This window comes from Crocodylus siamensis, chromosome 2 (assembly GCF_052110815.1).
Source record: "Crocodylus siamensis isolate JL-2025a chromosome 2, ASM5211081v1, whole genome shotgun sequence".
Lineage (NCBI taxonomy): Eukaryota > Metazoa > Chordata > Crocodylia > Crocodylidae > Crocodylus > Crocodylus siamensis.
Genome location: NC_143396.1, coordinates 84,179,979 through 84,197,342, shown reverse-complemented (window position 1 = coordinate 84,197,342; position 17,364 = coordinate 84,179,979). Strand labels below are relative to the sequence as shown.

General features: G+C 41.1%; 1 protein-coding gene across 2 annotated transcripts in view; it reads right to left on the bottom strand.

Moving 5' to 3' along the window:
• Nucleotides 1–519: 519 nt before the first annotated feature.
• NAF1 (nuclear assembly factor 1 ribonucleoprotein) overlaps nucleotides 520–17,364 on the bottom strand; it is a 61,637-nt gene continuing 44,792 nt past the window's right edge. For both annotated transcript variants that reach the window (XM_090036261.1, XM_090036260.1), the window contains exons 6-8: nucleotides 10,953–11,004; nucleotides 5,590–5,695; nucleotides 520–1,412 (exon numbers count right to left, since the gene is read on the bottom strand). In XM_090036261.1, the coding sequence (XP_089892387.1) occupies nucleotides 883–1,412; nucleotides 5,590–5,695; nucleotides 10,953–11,004 (688 nt within the window). In that variant the 3' untranslated portion in view covers nucleotides 520–882. The remainder of the gene's footprint in view (nucleotides 1,413–5,589; nucleotides 5,696–10,952; nucleotides 11,005–17,364) is intronic.

Below are 17,364 nucleotides of genomic sequence, written 5' to 3'. Positions count from 1 at the left end.
GTTTCTGTCTTATGCAGTTTTATACCTTAATGCACTGATAGAATTTATTTTATTAAGTCTAATTTTTAGGTTAGTTTTGTTCTTATAGAAAGCCGCAATCCGTAAGTTCCTTCTGAATGGTACTTAGATGCACTGTCACATTTAGGTCAATGTTCCACTTATCTAGAGCTGCTCATTCAAATTTTAGAAAGCTACTCAAAATTGCATTAATTATCAGTAAATGACTCAAAATTTACAATTACTTTAGAACCAATGTATGAAACGTGAAACAACATGCTGTTATTGGTGTTAAATGAAAATCAAGCTCAGAAAACAAAAAAAAAGTTTTCTTTTAACAGAGCACTATAACTGTTTTTTAAAAATATATATTTCTGGACCAGTTATACCAATCCTGCTAACTATAGCACAGTGTCCTCATTTTCAATCAAAACAAAATGTTTTCCCCTCTGAGATTGATAGTTTTTTTTTAAAAATCCTAGTTCAAGCTACTTACTATAAAAAAAGATCTTCACTGCATGCTGGTTTACAAAAATAACATTTATTAATTTTCAATCCTTCAAAATTGCCAGGATTTATTTAAAAAAACAATTATTCAATACACATATAATATTTCACTTTTTCTTTTGAATATGACAATAGAAGACCACAAGGTTTATACTTCTCATGTGCCCAACAAAAGATAGTTGCTTTTTAGCATTAGAACTTTGGATCTGTTCTATTCTTGTACAGAAGTTTAGATTTTCTAAAATAAATTTAAAACAGCAAATAAAGCATAACATTTTGGAACAGGTCATCATAGCTCACCCCTCCCCTCTCCACCTCAATTATCTACAGCTTTTGTATATTCAGATGCAAAGCACTCAGAATGACAAATTTAGAAGGTTAAGAATTTGGAGGGGCAGAGGGTGGTGGTGGTGGCGGTGGCGGAGGGGGTGGTGGCGGCAGCATAAATGGGAAAGGGAGACCATACATATTAAAATTCATTGGCATTCCTGTCCAGACCATATCAGTAGTCCCAGGTGGTGGTGGGGGTGGAGGTGGAAAGGGACAAATTCCATTGTGAACAGGTCCAAACACTGGTGGAGTAGGGGTAGGAGTAGGAGTAGGGGTAGGGGTAGAAGTACTAGGAGGAGGAGGAGGAGGGGGGGGAGGCGGAAGAAGAAAGGGATAGTGCTGAATCATGTCTTGTGCAGTTGCCTGTGGACACACGGCAGATTTCTGATGCATCCTGTGATCTGAAGAATACAGCTGTGGGGGTCTCACTTGTGGAGGTCTCAGTTGTGGTCTCAAGAAGTGTGGAGGACGAAACAAACGAGGACCTCTCCCTCGTGAGAATTCTCTGCCACAATATAATCTTGAATAACTTGAGGTAGGCTGCTCCGCAGGAGGACACTGAACTCCATTTTTCTCACCTTAAAAATACCCACAAGATTACCTTATTTCCAACACAGCTTAGTTTTTAAAATCTTCCCAAGATAGGTCCCCCCCTGCCCTTCTCCTCTTGCTCCACTCCTGATCTCACACGCATACACACACTTAAAAAATCTTAAAATGTAGGGATACAATATGCTTGATGTTTATGAACTGATGTATTCCAGATTTTTTTTAAAAAGAGGAAATTAAGAAATAGCCTGAAATGTAATCACATCGTTTGTTCAATTTCAAACACTTATTTTGGTAAATTAAGAGGCCAACAGCTTTTGTGCTCAGTATAAGACTCTTGAGTTTAACGATGAAAAATTTACACTTCCCATCCCAGGAGAAGTCAATGGTGTTACTATAGTTACTTTAAAATGACTGCTTCCAAGTAAGCACCAGTGAAGTTTTGAGATCATAGTTTTGTTACAAAAAATAAAGAAAGAGAAAAGCACTGAGGTTTTAAAGATGTACGTCTTGATTCATCATAGACGATCGGTTAAGCTTTAAATAATAATAAAAAAAAGTTAATTTATTCTACTGAAAATGAATCAGGATGTCTGAACAATCAAGCTCAAGAATCTCAAAATTAAACTTCCAGGCAATCTGTTTTTTGCAGCATCTACTGTTTAGTAATGAACACATATGCAAGCCTTGTATGAACTGCACTGCCACGTTGTACCCTACAATTCAGTGCAAAAATATTTTGCATCATGCTAAATTCTTAAATGAATCATACTGGAGGTAAACAAAAATACATAACAGTGACATGGAGATGGAACCTGTGAAAACCAGAAGATGCCTATGGTCCTGGCACAGCTTATTGCAGATTAACTGCATTTAATCTCTATGAGCTGGAAACTTACCTAACATGGAAGCAGAAAGGTTTTTTGGCAGGCTTTCAGCTTCGAAATCCCTCTAGAAGGGAACCTGTAATATCCTACAGGGGAAATCTACCACCCCCATACATCTAGCATACAGCCCTGCTCCTGGGCTGCCTGCCCACCACCCTTTAAACTTCCAAGAACACAAACAGCCCGAGAAGCTGCTTTCTAGTCCCAGACTGCTCATGCACTGGGCATTGCAAAGGGACTTCTGACGACCCGAGGACTGGGAAGTAGGGCTGTGCGAAATGGAAGCATTCCGTTTTGACCAGCATTTAGACAAAACAGTGTTTTGTTTCAACTTTTGTTTCGAGTCGAAACGGCTATTCCATTTCATTCTGTCAAAACGTTTTGCTGTTTTGACCCCGTTTCAATGTCTCGCCCATAGGATATAATGGGACTAGTCGAAACAGGCTATAAAGTTGCCGTTTCTGGCCAGATTTGGATGAAACTTGCAGGAATGGTAGCCCCGTTTGAGGGCATGACGCATGCCAAGTTTCAAGAAGACAGGTAGAGCTGGAGTACTGTGTCCAGTTCTGGGCTCCATACCTCAACAAGGACATGGTAAAGCTTGAGAGAGTCCAAAGAAGGGCCACTCATATGATCAGAGACTTGCACAGCAAGCCATACAAGGAAAGGCTGAGTGATCCGGGACTCTTCAGTCTGAAAAAGAGAAGGCCAAGAGGGGCCTTGGTAGCAGCTTGCCACTACATCGGAAGCGTACATCAGGGCTTAGTGAACAGGGCGCCCTTGGGGAAAACTACAAGTAATGCTTACAGACTGGACACCCTAGTTGAAGTAGTTTTTCCTAATGCTGAGCCTGAAATGATCTGCCGGGAGTTTGTGACCATTACTCCTAGTTTTCCTCAAGGGTGCCTTTTGTGGCCTCAGCAGGGGCTAGCAGACCAGTAGTTTTCACCCTGCTGCGCCTTAACACAAAGTGTCACCCATGTCACAAGTTTTGCTCGTCTGCAGCTTGAGGTGCAGTTTCCCCAAACATCTGCACCCATCTCCTGGAAACTTGGCTGGCTTTGTGAGGCTAGCATGCCTGCAGTTTTGACCCTGCTGTAGCTTAACACATACACATGACATAAGTTTTGCATTCAAGATTTTGGGATGCTGTTTCTCCAAACCCCCTGCATCTATATCTCCTTGAAATGTGGCAGGATTTGTGGCCTCAGCAGCGGCTAGCATTCCTGTAGTTTTAACCCGGCTGTGGCTTAACATATACACGACACAAATCTGGCTCTCAAGACTGGGGTGCAGTTTCTCCAAACCCCCTGCGCCTATCTTCTTGAAACTTGGCACACTTTATGCCCTCAGAAGGGGCTACCATTTCTGCAAGTTTTATCCAAATCTGGCCAGAAATGACCAAGTTATAGGCTGTTTCAACCTTTCCCATTATAACTTATTGGTGAAACGTTGAAACAGCATCAAAATGATGAACCGTTTCGACTTGCCTTGTTTTGTTTCAAGGCTGTTTCGACCATATCTGTTTCATTTCAATTTTGCCGTTTCAACTTCAAAACAGGTCGAAACAAAACTGGTGGCGAAATTTTGCACAGCCCTACTGGGAGGCACCCGTTTTCCAACCTGGGTGCACCTTATGACAGCACAGCAGACCTACCCTCATTCCCTCCAGGTGGCAGCACAAACAGGGCAATCTGCAAGCTGCCCTGTCCTCAAGCTGCTCCAAGCAGCAACAAGAAAAAGGTCAGCCTGCAAGTTGCTTGCAGCTGTTTGGACAGAGAAAAGGGTGAAGGAGTACCCTGCAATGGGAGGCAGGAGCTAATCAAGGAGCAAAGACCCCACACCCCACCATCACTTGCAGGCAACCCCTCCATCCTTGCTATCCAACTGAGGCTATCCCCAGGTGTTCTGCATGCCTGAAACTCTGCTGGCCATGCCATTCTGACAGACCCCCTGCACCACCCTCAGCCAATTGGGATTGTGGGACTGTGGAGGGGGCAGCCCCCGGTTAAGAACAGAGGCAACCCCTGCCTAGTCCCACTGATTAGCCAATTGGTGGGTACCAGGAAATGAGCAGGGGCACTAACAGCTTGCTCCTGGATGAGCTATCAGGGGGCCATGGGATACAGGCACCTCTGCTTCCCTTATAAAATGGAAACCTGTTTAAACCAAAACCTTTTTCTGGTTTAATGTGATCCCATCCTAGACAGATTCCACTGTATTTTCCATATAATCACCCAGTCATTTTCAATTTTTAATAAAATATTTATGCAAAATACTTGCATTTGTGTGCCAATGATTTATTATTGTAATTTACTGAGAGTATGCATGTATAACTTTGTCTCAAAAATGATCAAAAACTTTCAAATTTGAGGCAAGTACCATACTAGTGTATTAAGGATAAATGTAACCAATATTTTTGACAGTTACAGTTAGGTTTGTAGAATTTCTATGATCAAAATTAATTGTCCAATACAGAAGTGTGTGTGTGTGTGTGTGTGTGAGTTATTCCAGAATCTTAATCAACTCAGTTTCTATAACTATTTATAAAACAGAAGAAAAGCAGATACTTTTCCTGGAATAATCAATATATTTGTAGGTTTTATAAACAAATCTACATGGACTAGAATAGAAAAAAACGACTACACAAAAAACAAAGTAATATTCTGTAGGTTCACTTGCCAAATACAATTTAAAAACCTATCAGTCCTCAATTGAAACATCACAATCTAAGGAAAATGTGTTCCATTCATGGAGACTTTGGTCAGGTTGTCCCTCTATTTTCAATGACTCTGCATTGAGCCATGGGACTCTATGAGGAACATGCAGATTTTGACGTGTGTTGTCTAAGCTAGGCTATTAACAATCCTCTTTTTTAAGAAAGAGAGACAGCTGCCTTTATCATTCAGTAAGCAACAGAATAAATGAACTACATTCCAAAGAAGGCCACTAGACCAAGGGAAGTATTGAATAATAGGTAAATGGATCATTTAGAATATGTAGCTTACTCACTGCTGGCACTGAAGTTAACCAGTTACAGAGATAAAGGATCATTTAGCAAAATAATTAAAGCTCCCCATAAAACTAATTAGTGTACTTATTTTTAATTACAGATAAGCAATCTTCCCTTTCTCAATTAGTTAGTCCAAGATTAAGAAAAGTACCCTCATGCATTTCCAATTATCATTTTAAAAAGTACTGATGAAATGTACAAAGACTCAAATGTTGTATTAAGATAGATTTAACAAGCTATCACCATTATGCAATTCCTATTTAGTTTTGGGAACTATTGTTAATTGTTCCTATAACAGTTACTCACTTGATTCATTCGTATCAGATCTGGACTTCTTTCTTCCTTGATTCTGAGGTTTCTTTTTCTTCTGTTTTGCTTCTCTCTCTTTTTCATCATCACTGAAATCTAAGGCCTAACAAGTGAACAGACAGATAGTACTCATCAAAAACTTGTTTTATGTTCAAGAATCAGCCTTTTAAGATACTTTAGAGGTCCTGCAAGTAAGTGTATGCTCAAGTGATTAAATAATGCATCATTATGCAGGTGTGCAATGGAATCAATTATGATTACATGGGCATTTTAGTTCTAGCATTTACTAGTTTGAGTCCTCGACTCACAACCTTCGTACTCTTACTTTAAGTTATGATTCACTTGAATGTTGCTTAAAATATATTTTTTGCTTGTTAAGAATTAATGAACTGAATGCAAAAAAGATCACCTAGTAGTACACAACTAAATTAGCCTTCCAGAAATTGCAATTTGGCCACCGCATTCCAAAAATCCTTTCATCATGAGTGAGGAAGCAATATTAATTTTTGGTCTCCATTACATCCAACCCTTGAACCAAATTAAACATATGTACCATATTATATACATAAGGAAAAAGAAACATTCCTCACATTTTTCAACTGATTAGTGGCAAAAAGAGAAAAAGTGACTGTTATGCATTTTGTGTATCCAGCTTTGAAAAGTAATAAAAAAGAAATGTTAAGGAACAATAAGCAACACAAAAAAAGAAAGAAAATACCACTGTATTTAATTTGATACCTTTTGCTTAACTCATTATGCACAACAGATAAATACATTCTGTAAAAAGTTTAACACTGGCAGCTCTGGTTTTAAGGAGTACTATCTACACTAAAGGCTGAGTAATAGGAACCCCTCTCTTAAAAAAAATATAGAACATTCATTTTTTAAAAATATTTTCCATTTCTACAGTGCACTAAATACTACAGCATCAGTTTTACTTCAATTAACTTTGGATCTGCTATATTTTGAATTGTGGTTAACAATGTTAATTTACATCAATATTAATAAGAAGAAAGTCAAAGTCTTGTAGTATAATGAGTCCTTGGAGAATTGATTCAATGCCTTAGACTCCAAAAAGAACAACAAATCATTTTGCTGCTTTGCTAAAAAATTATATTAACAATTGTAGAAAAATAGGCTCATATTTCTCTTAAAAGCCTTTGTTAATAAATAGTTTTACTTTATAATTCCACATGATAATAATAAATGAACCATAAGGAATATCACCTAGCATTTACCTATGAGGAAACCTTTCAGTGATTCCTCTCAGATGATAGCTCTTTAAATTCCTTACATTAAGCAAGTGGAATAGAAAATTTCTTGAGACCTATTAATTCAAGAAGGACCGACCTCCTGTGGCTTAGAGATTTTAATTTGATGCTATGAAAGGATGGATTCTGGAAGACCTGCTGCTTCCTTCTAGCATTGCAGAGGATGTTTATTTCATTTGTTGCTATAAAAAGCGAATAGCCAAGATGCCATCACGCAAGTCCCATGATGAGCCAATGAGCTTATGGTTCAAGCATACTGGGTTCATTCACAGACTGGCATTTACAGAGAGCAGGTGGGTGGGAGTGTGCTTCCTGGCAGAAGACCTATCCAAAAAGAGAACCAACCCAGTAATCTGCATTGCCTGGGAGCCAGCAGTGCCATGGGAAGCAACTAAACATTCCATCACCCTTGATGTTGCTTTTTCAGTTCTTAAAGGAAGGGGCTTTGCTTTGGCCATGGCAGCTATGGTCTCCCAACCTCAAGGGCTTCGCGCTCCCCCAGCACTGGGAGAAGTCAGCAGCTGTGGTCTCCCAGCCCCAGGGACTTCAAGCATTCCCAGGGCTAGGAGATAACAGCAGCTCATCTCCCAGTCACAGTGGTGGATGGGGCACCAGCTTGCTTCTTGCTAGTGCAGGGAAAGCCCAGAACCCTCCTCAACCAGCAAACAAGGCATGGTAGGATCTAATGTGTGATCCCATAATCATGCCTCCTGCCATGCACATGTGGCATGGCAGGAGGCATGACTGTGTGGATCAGGTCACACGGTCTTTACCTCATGCATAGAGGGGCCCTAGGTCTGACTTCAGGAAACTTGCATAAAATTTAACATTCATACAAGTTTGGTCCATAAACCTAGTGAAGTCATTCTAGGCTTGGGAAGAACTGCATCCACAAGTAGCCAATAAAAATAAAAAAAAAAAAAAAAGGTTGCTATGGACATATGGCTTTCTATCATTGCTGGGAGAAAGTAAGCTGGCATGATCCCACTGAATTCCTCCCATCCCCGCAAGGTTTTTCAAAGCTGCGGAGGATGGCAAAGAAGTCCCTTCTACAAGCAGGAATATTGATTCAATACTTGCAAAAAGATAAGTGGGTTAGGCTATATAATTATGTCCAAAAATCAATGCTATATGGATACTGAAATATTGACTTTCAGAACCCAAACTCCCACAATACTTCCTTGGGGAGGAGTGCGGGTGGAAACATCAGGCAAATAAGTACCCATGTAAAAAATATTCTTAATTGCCAAAAATCATGACCCAAGACCTATTATGAAGCAAAGTAAAACCAGTCTCTCTAGATCGTCAATGGCTAGGTATAAACAGAACTAATGGAAGTGGCAACATTACAAACATTCCTACATGAATGCGTGTGCCCTTATAAATTTGCTACCTCCACAAGAAGCACTTATTTTCATATCCTTAAAAAAATTTCTAATAGCCGCTATAAGCTTGTATCAAGATTTTGGGCCTCACAGGATGGTTCTAAAAATGTCTTAGAAGTATGGTTGAACACAGTACATAAGAAACTACCACACAAAGGCAGACTATAGTTTCATCTAATCTAGCATACTGCTTGCACACAGTTAGGTAAAAGATGCTTAAGAAGAATACAAGAAATAGGGCTCATCTATATTAACCCATCCCATTATACGCTCAGTGGGTACATCTACACATGTGCTTTACTGCACAGTAAACCAATTTACTGCACAGTAAAAAGTGTCACCATCTACATGTGCACTGCAATTGGGGCATAGTATATTAATTTACTCTGGTGTCAGACGGCCCCATCACACACAGGTACTATCGGATGGCAGAGTAAATTACTGCACTTAAATGCACGTGTTGACAGTGATGTCAGGATTAGATTACTCTGGTTCAAATTCCACCAGAGTTTATTCAGTCGCATTAACTGGACATGTAGATGTACCCAGTTACTATCAGTAACAAGTTTTCTTTTTGTAGCTTTAGCTCCTCGATATCAAAATCCTCCTTTCCTGACTTTCTCCCTGTCATCAATGCATGTTCCTGACATTGTCACCACACTAAGAAGGAATGAAAATAGGAACTTCAGCAGCTACGGACTCCAGCATCTTATGACAAGCAATAGTATCACTGACTCTTACATCTAGGCAAGCAACATTATGTACAGTAGTGATCCTCCACTTGATTTTTTGTTGTAATACTATTTTCTTTATTATCTTGACTAAGTATTCTCACAAAGGTTTCCTAAAGCTCAGGAATTCATTTTTAGCATCACTGTCAGACTAACATTTTCCATATTCAAGCAGTGAAATTAATTTTGAGTTTTTCCATGTATGACATTACTGATAATGTTAATATAGATTACATGGGAGCAAAATCCAGCTGCATCGTTTTTAACAGCAACTAACTGAAAATGCCCATTCAGACATTTTTGAGAGATTTAGCCAAAGATCACAAGCCTAACTCTGTGTGCATGCAACTCAGTGATGTATTAACTCATGGTGAAATCCAGCAGCTGCTATTTGTTTTTGAAAAGCTTCACAATACTTTTCACTTTTGCATGATAAACTTATCAGGTTTTCAACATCAGCAATGAAGAACTATATCCTATGGAGAGCAAACCTTAGCCTGAGCAAGACTTTTGGATGTGTTAGTATACCAAAATCAAATAAATTAACAGGAGGTGAGTATACTCATTTATCAGCATAGAAAAAGCCCAAGCAGCCTTACTAGCTGTTTAGGCTAATAAGATAAAAATAATCTCTTGTGAACTCAATTCATTGATCGTATTTTTAAATAAGCCATCAAAATGTTGGGATGAATATTAATGCTAAATTGTATACTGGAATAAGTAACAATGCCAAAATTAATCCATGATGGCAGCATCCTGGGAAACTTTGATTCATTCAGCTATTAGAGATGCCCAAACAGCTCAAGCAAGAAACTCCAATTTTATTTTTTATTTTTTTTTTAATCTTTCATTTTTGACATTCAGGAGACTACCTGCAAGCCATTTCCGACTTGGAACTTTGGATGCTGTTTGAAAGCTTATTGAGATTTTAAGTTATGTATGATACTGAATAAGCAAGTCTTATGAATAACTTCATAATACATTCCCTTTCACAATCCAATATATTGCTTAGGACTTATTTTTTTAGTAACGAATTTTAAAGCAGCAGCAGTCTGCAGCAGGGGCAAGTGGTTTCAGACATCTTCAGATAGCGAAGAACTAAGTATCTAAATATCATACTAGTATACTGGCCTGATGCCTGCCTGAAAAAAGATGAGAGCTTTCCATATATGGAGCTGCGTAAGACAGAATGTTATTAAAGTATAATAAAGTAGAATTAAAGAGCACTGACTTCCAAGAAACCAGATGTACATTGTAAAGAGACAACAATCTTCACAAGCTGATCTCGAAGTAAATATGACATGGGAGTAAAGTAGCTGCTTTTGCCTACTTGATCCTGCAGACCTGTCTGACATGGAGCCCTTGTATTACAAAAGTAAACTGACATAAGTTTCAGAATCCCATGTTCTAAAGAGTCCATGATAATATGCACCACCCCTTCTTTTGCAAAGAAGCTAACTAAAAAAAAAATAAGAAAAGATCTGCCATGCAGTAAACCTAATGTGTCCCCTGGCTATATACTGGCAGCTTGCATAAAGCCAGTCAAGAAAAGCTTTTCTTGACAACTGGTGGCTCTTCATATTCTTTATGTTCTCAGTTTAGAGTCTAAATTGCTTTTGTTAGAATGGAGGCATGGCAGAAGCCAAATTACAGTAGGAACCATGGATCAATCAAAAATTCGAGATAAGCTGCTACCTCTGCTGCTAGAGGCAGGATGTTGGGACCACTAGAAAAATCTAGCTCTAAAATGCTAGGAAATGTGTATTTCTATTTCCAGAAGCAAGTAGGAAAAGGTGTTCTATAAACAGTCGATATTGGTAGAGGGCTATGTCTTAAGGAAAACAGATCACTTTCTTAACAGAAGACAAAGAAACCCAAAAACTAGGCTGCATCTTAAGCAACGTGCTAGTTAAATCAAACTGTGAGTATAATGTGTAAGACTGAAACAAACCAATCAAATGAGCTACACATACCTCAGGTGGTGGTTCTTGGTCATGCAACCATGAAGCATCAGATCCTTTTTCCCTAAAAGATTAGACAGACATGTTAAGTAATTTAAACACTAATTCACTGCAAATGAATCCAAATCATTACTTGAACACAAATAAATGCTCTACAAAAATACTGTAACAGCACTGCTTTGAGAGCTCTAACACCAGGAAGAATTTTTTAGATGATTTCAAAAAATGTTCTAAGTTTGAAAGAGACATTTTATTTAAACACATTTTCTAAATAAATATCTTATCTCAAACCAATCCTAAGAACAATTTCCCATGTTCTACTTTGAATGAATGAAAGGTAAGAGTTATATGTAACTAGCCATTAATATCGCTGAGTACTTACAAAAAAAAAACAAAACACCTCTCTTTTTAAGGCCAAACTGCTATGCTGCAATAAGGTGCATCTTCTTCCTAAGGGCCTATTTCATGATGAGAAAGCATAATTCGGAGGAACACACAAGTGAAAACAACTTCAATATGGGTCTATCTAGGCAACGTCTCACCTTCATGGCAATTTCATTCACAAATATAATTGCACTTCCTTTTATTTCAAAAGTCAGATGGCCAAGCTATGTCTTGATGCCAATTCTCAATCACACTTCCTTCCTGTTACCAGGATCTACACACAAGTGTTCTGGCAGATGGGAGGTTTTACAGACCCATAGTTTGAAATAATTTTCAGATCTCTCAAATACCTTTACTTATATATTACAATAAAATCTTTATTATCCGGCATCCCTGGAGCAAGAGAATTGGCGGTTATGTAAAAATGCCAGTTATGTTAAATAATCCAACATGGGTTTTAAGTTAACATGGAGTGGAGTGAAAAGGCGGGGGGGAGGCAGCAGCTGCCACCACATGCAAACTCCTCCCCCAACCAAAAATTCCATTTAATACAATTTCCAGTTACTTAAGTGCCAAATAACAAAGATTTAACTGTAACATGCAATAATCAAGCCTGCACTCACTTAACTCTAAACTTTCTTCAGGGAACTTAGGCAACATTTCTTGTTTAACAGACATAAGATGAGCAATAAGACACCTAGATTAAGTACATTTAACTTAAATTGTCTAAGTAATCAAATTGAAAGAACAACAAAAACTGAAATTCCATTAACCAATCTTTGGGAGGGTGGGGGGGCAGGGAGTTTGGGGAGAGATTTCCTTGGTAGCAGTACTTTAAAGTTCATGAAATCAGTATCCGGTCAAATAAATATTTTAAAATAGGAAGCTTCTGCAAGAATACTTCAACTGAAGTGTGTACCCTTACTATATATTTACCTGCAATTCCAGACAATTAAACATGATCTTTACGCAAGTCTTTTACAAATGGAACTGTTATGTAAATATCACTGCAAAAACTTCAGTTGCAAACAAAACCAACTCAAGAATGTGAATTTCATGTATTGCTTTTTCTTGAAGCATAGTACTAATTCACAAGGAGATTCAGAGAACTAGGTAAAAGGTCATTCCTGCCTTCTGAAAACTACAGTTTGAAGGAACCACAACTTGTTTTGAGCAACTAGTATGTGATGTCATGAAGGTGCATCTGCTTTCCCATACCAAATGTTATCAGCCGTTAGTCTCTTTAAAAAGTCATCTTGTGCAACCTTATTTATATTTCTAGGTAAGTGTTAAACTCGGGTTAAGACTCAGTACATAAACATTTCAGTAACAAAGCACAAAAAACATGAAAAAATATAACTTTAAGGGATATACTAGATGAGTGAGCGGGAAACAAGCGTATCTTATAGAGGTGCGACGATACATTGGTCCCATATCAGATCAGCACCGATACAAGTAAAGTGAGCTGCACAGCTTGGCAGCATGGAGAGCAGCCAGCTCTGGCTGGTAAGTCTGTTGTGAGGGAAGGGGTAGAGGTGGTGGGTGGAGGGGGGGCAGATTAAGGCCCCGGCAGCGAGGGAGGGAGTGGGGCTGGGGCAGGTGCCAGACAGTCAGAGCTGCAAGTGGCTCATCTGGGGAGCACGGGGGGCAGCTCCCACCACTACATACATGCTGGGAGGACATGGCAGGTGTGTACCCTCATATCTGTGCATGGGACAACAGTGGTGTGCAGCTGCAGGCTGACGTGGCACCAGACTCTTTCCGGCAGAAGCAGGGCCAGGCTGCACTCTGGGTGCACAGCGGTGGTGCTGGATGTGCGGGCTATGGGGCGCTACAGTGAATTTGGGGGAAGCTGCAGCCCCCCTATTGCCCCTTCCCAGCACCAATGTGGCCCACCCTGAGCACAACCTGACCCAACCCCCACTCCACCCCCACCCCTAGAAAGAGCCCAGTGCCACCTCGGCCCACAGCAGCAGCCTGCCCTTGATCCATATGCAGATCTAGGGGCACATATCACCCATGTCTCCCCAAGGGGGGTGCGTAGCAGTATCCCCTGCACTGCCCCAACTGTACAGCACCTGCCCCAGCCCCACTCCCTCCCTCACCGCAGGGGCCTCAATCTGCCCCACCCCACCACGCTCCTTCCCACACAACAGTTACCAGCCAGACACCACTCTTCATGCTTCCCAGCTGCATATTGGAATTGGACTGGTATTGGCCAATATGACTCATTTAAAAAATAAAATAAATAAAATTTTGGTCCAAAAAAATCAGGTAATTGGCCCAAAAAACCTCTATCAGAGCACCCCTAATATCTTATAAGATACAGTTTAATAGTTGGTAGGGTCGTAAGGGACCCAAGCAGATCATCAAGTCCAACCCCCTGCCATGGCAGGAAAGAGTACTGGGGTCAAACCACCCCGGCAAGGTGTTCATCCAGCCTCCTCTTAAACGTCTCCCAGGGTAGGAGCCAGCACCACTTCTCTTGGAAGTTGGTTTCAGATCCTAACCGTCCTGACAGTGAAGTAGCGCCTCCTGATATCTAGCCTGTATCTACCCTCTGCCAGCTTGTGACTGGATTTCTTGTCACACCTGGTAGTGCTGCTCGGGGGAACAGGGACTCCCCCAATGCCTGTTGGTCCCCCCTGACTAGTTTGTAAACAGCCACTAGGATCCCCCCTCAGCCTTCTCCTGTGGAGGTTGAACAGGTTCAGGTCACTTAATCTCTCCTTATAGGGCGTGCCCTGCTGACTCCTGATGATTCGGGTGGGCCCTCTTCTGGACCTTCTCCGTGTTGTCTACATCCCTCCTGAAGTGCAGCACCCCGAACTGGACGCAGTGCTCCAACTGCGGCCTGACCAGTGTCGCAGAGAGGGGGAGAATCACCTCCTTGGACCTGCCTGAGATGCATCTGTGGATGCATGACAAGGTGTGGTTGGCCTTCCTGACTCCGTCCCCACACTATTGACCCATGTTCATTCTGGCATCAGTAATGACTCCAAGATCCTTTTCTGCCTCTGCACTGACAAGAAGGGAGTTCCCCAGCTTGTAGATATACTGCTGGTTCTTCCTCCCCAGGTGTATCACCTTGCACTTATCAGTGTTGAAACCCATCCTGTTCTCATCCGCCCACATCTGTAAGCTGCCCGGGTCTAACTGCAGCCTATTCCTCCACTCTAGTGTGCCCGCTTCTCCCCACATCTTAGTGTTGTCTGCGAATTTGAACAGGGTGTGTTTTACACCCCCTTCCAAGTCGCTGATGATGTTGAACAGTGCGGGCCTGAGGACCGAGCCCTGCAGAACCCCACTATCCACATACCTCCAAGTTGAAAATGACCCGTCCACTACCACTCTCTGGGTGTGGCCCGCAAGCCAACTAGTGACCCATTTGACTGTGTAGGTGTCAATGCCAGAGTCCCTTAGTTTTTTTAATGGGAATGGGGTGAGAGAGCATGTCAAAGGCCTTCCTAAAGTCTAGAAAGACTACGTCCACCGCTACCCGTGCATCTAAGGATTTTCTGACCTGGTCACAGAAAGCCACCAGGTTGGTCTGGCAGGACCTGCCTCTAATGAACCCATGTTGGCTGCCCCTAAGCATAATCTCCCCTGCTGGCCCCTCGCAGACATGCACCAGGATAACTCTCTTAAAAAGCTTACCCAGGACCAAGGTAAGACTCTGGTCCTTTTCTGTATTAAAATGAAACAGACAAAACAGAGGTTCAGGGATTTTTTCATCCCAAGTTTTACCTTTAATTTGATCTTCTTGTGTATCTATATGTCTGACCATTTTGTTAAACACGCTTGTGCTCACTTACTGTATGTTGCAAGATATTTCACTGTACGCGTTTCATAGATTTCATAGACATTAGGGCTGGAAGGGACCTCGGGAGATCATCGAGTCCAGCCCCCCACCCAAAGGGCAGGAAGTCAGCTGGGGTCATAGGATCCCAGCAAGATAAGCATCCAATTTACTCCTGAAGGTGTTCAATGTAGGTGCTTGAACCACCTCCATTGGCAGACTGTTCTAGACCTTGGGGGCTCGGACAGTAAAGAAATTCTTCCTTATGTCCAGCCTGAAACGGTCTTGCAGGAGTTTGTGACCGTTCGACCTCGTCATCCCTTGGGGCGCTCTGGTGAACAAACGTTCCCCCAGATCCTGGTGGTCACCCTTGATAAACTTATAGGTGGCCATCAGATCACCCCTGAGCCTGCGCTTTTCCAGGCTAAAGAGTCCCATGGCTCTCAGCCTGTCATCGTAAGATCTGTTTTCCTGATCTCTGATCATGCGCGTGGCTCTCCTCTGTGACTTTAGGCAGCAGGTATTTCAACAGCTGTCCCATAGTTTGAGGTTCTGTCAGTCACAAGTGGTTGAACCAACGGTATAGCCCCATTTTGACCCCACAATTTGATACTATACCTAACACAACTTAGAGGCTAAAATAAGCTATTTGAAAAGAAAAAAATAAAAAAGTTCTAGCATGACTAAATCCCTACTTGCTATGAAGCCAGTTATTCTCATATTAACTATACCCATGCTGAGTTTAAGGAAGAACAGATGCGCTTTAAGCACAACAAAGAGAAATATTTACTAATATTCAGAAGCTATTTAATGAAATCTATGACCATGAGGCCTTCCAAAAATGTTTGAAGTGAAAATTATAAACCATATACACTCTCCCTTGAGACATACAGAATGGATCCTTTTCCAGGAGATTCCCCATGGGAAAGGGTGACTCAGCCTCCTCTATGGCACCTTTCTTTCCTATGCTATCCAGGGTCTGTGATGAAGAGGGTGGAAAGAATGCACGCTATCCTTCACTAATTCCGCAGAAGTCAAATGGAAGGTAACAGACCTGGCTACAAAAGCTTCCCTGTGCCCCTCAGTGTTCTTAAGGAAAACTAAAGCCTTGCAGCAATGTCTGTCTAACACATCTAGGGAAACCCAGTACTTTCTCAGGTTTGGTCCAGCCTCCTGGAGGGGCACCATATTTGAAGTCAGAGCTATGGACCCTCTAAACCTTGGAACATGGCATGATCCACATAGAAATCTTACTTAGGACCCCCTGTGACAGAGCTCTGGTTCCAGATGCAACCTTGAGACTTTCTCTGGTGTGCCCTTCTACTGTTTCCTGCTTGACCGATGAGAACCAGCTGAGTTGTACCAGAGGCCAATTTCTTGGCCGGACTCCTTCAAGCCTTGCCAGCCCAAGCAGAGGGATTCTGTCAGCAAGAAACAACATACCCTCATTCAGCTATGTGCTCAGAAAACATGGATCCCTCTTCCCCTGGGGAGATCAAACATAATAGCTCAGATACCCTGGGTTCACGAGCATCACTGACAATTAATGGGTTAAAAAGAATAAGAAAAGGATTTATTATAAGCAAGAACCAACACAAGAAAAATCAATAGCCATATGCTGAAAGAGAAGGGAAAAAAATATCAGAACAATACCTGATCATACCGTACACCTTATATCCAAGGATACAGCCTCTATTCAGATCACCAGCTGGGAGCCTCCAGCATTTCCCTGTCCCCAAGGAAATCTGACAACCAATCCATATTCTTGAGGAAACCTTTAAGTACTGCTGCATACCTGGTCATTAATTTATGTCACCCCTGGATTCATGGGGCTTATACTTTGCAGTAACTTCCTTCTCCCTACTCCTCTCAAGGTGCATATTTACCAAGACTACTAGCTTCTCAGACATATACATTTGTTAATCCAATATAATACTCCTCCCCCAAGATTGTATGACTAGCTAGGTGTCTGGCTTTTGGTCCTTTTCCAAGCCCTTATCTTTTCAAAGTTCAAACTGTTGAAGGCTTTTAGGCTAATCACCAACTTACTAAAACAACCTTGGCTGTAAAAAATATACATCAAAATTACATGCATCAAGTACTAACTAGACAGCATGCAGATGTGAGAACAATACTGAACACAGCTTTGCATACTAGCTACCATTATATATTAAACACCACAGAAATAAACCTATTTTGGGAGAAAAATCCATGTATGGTACACAATGAGTCCCTAAAAGT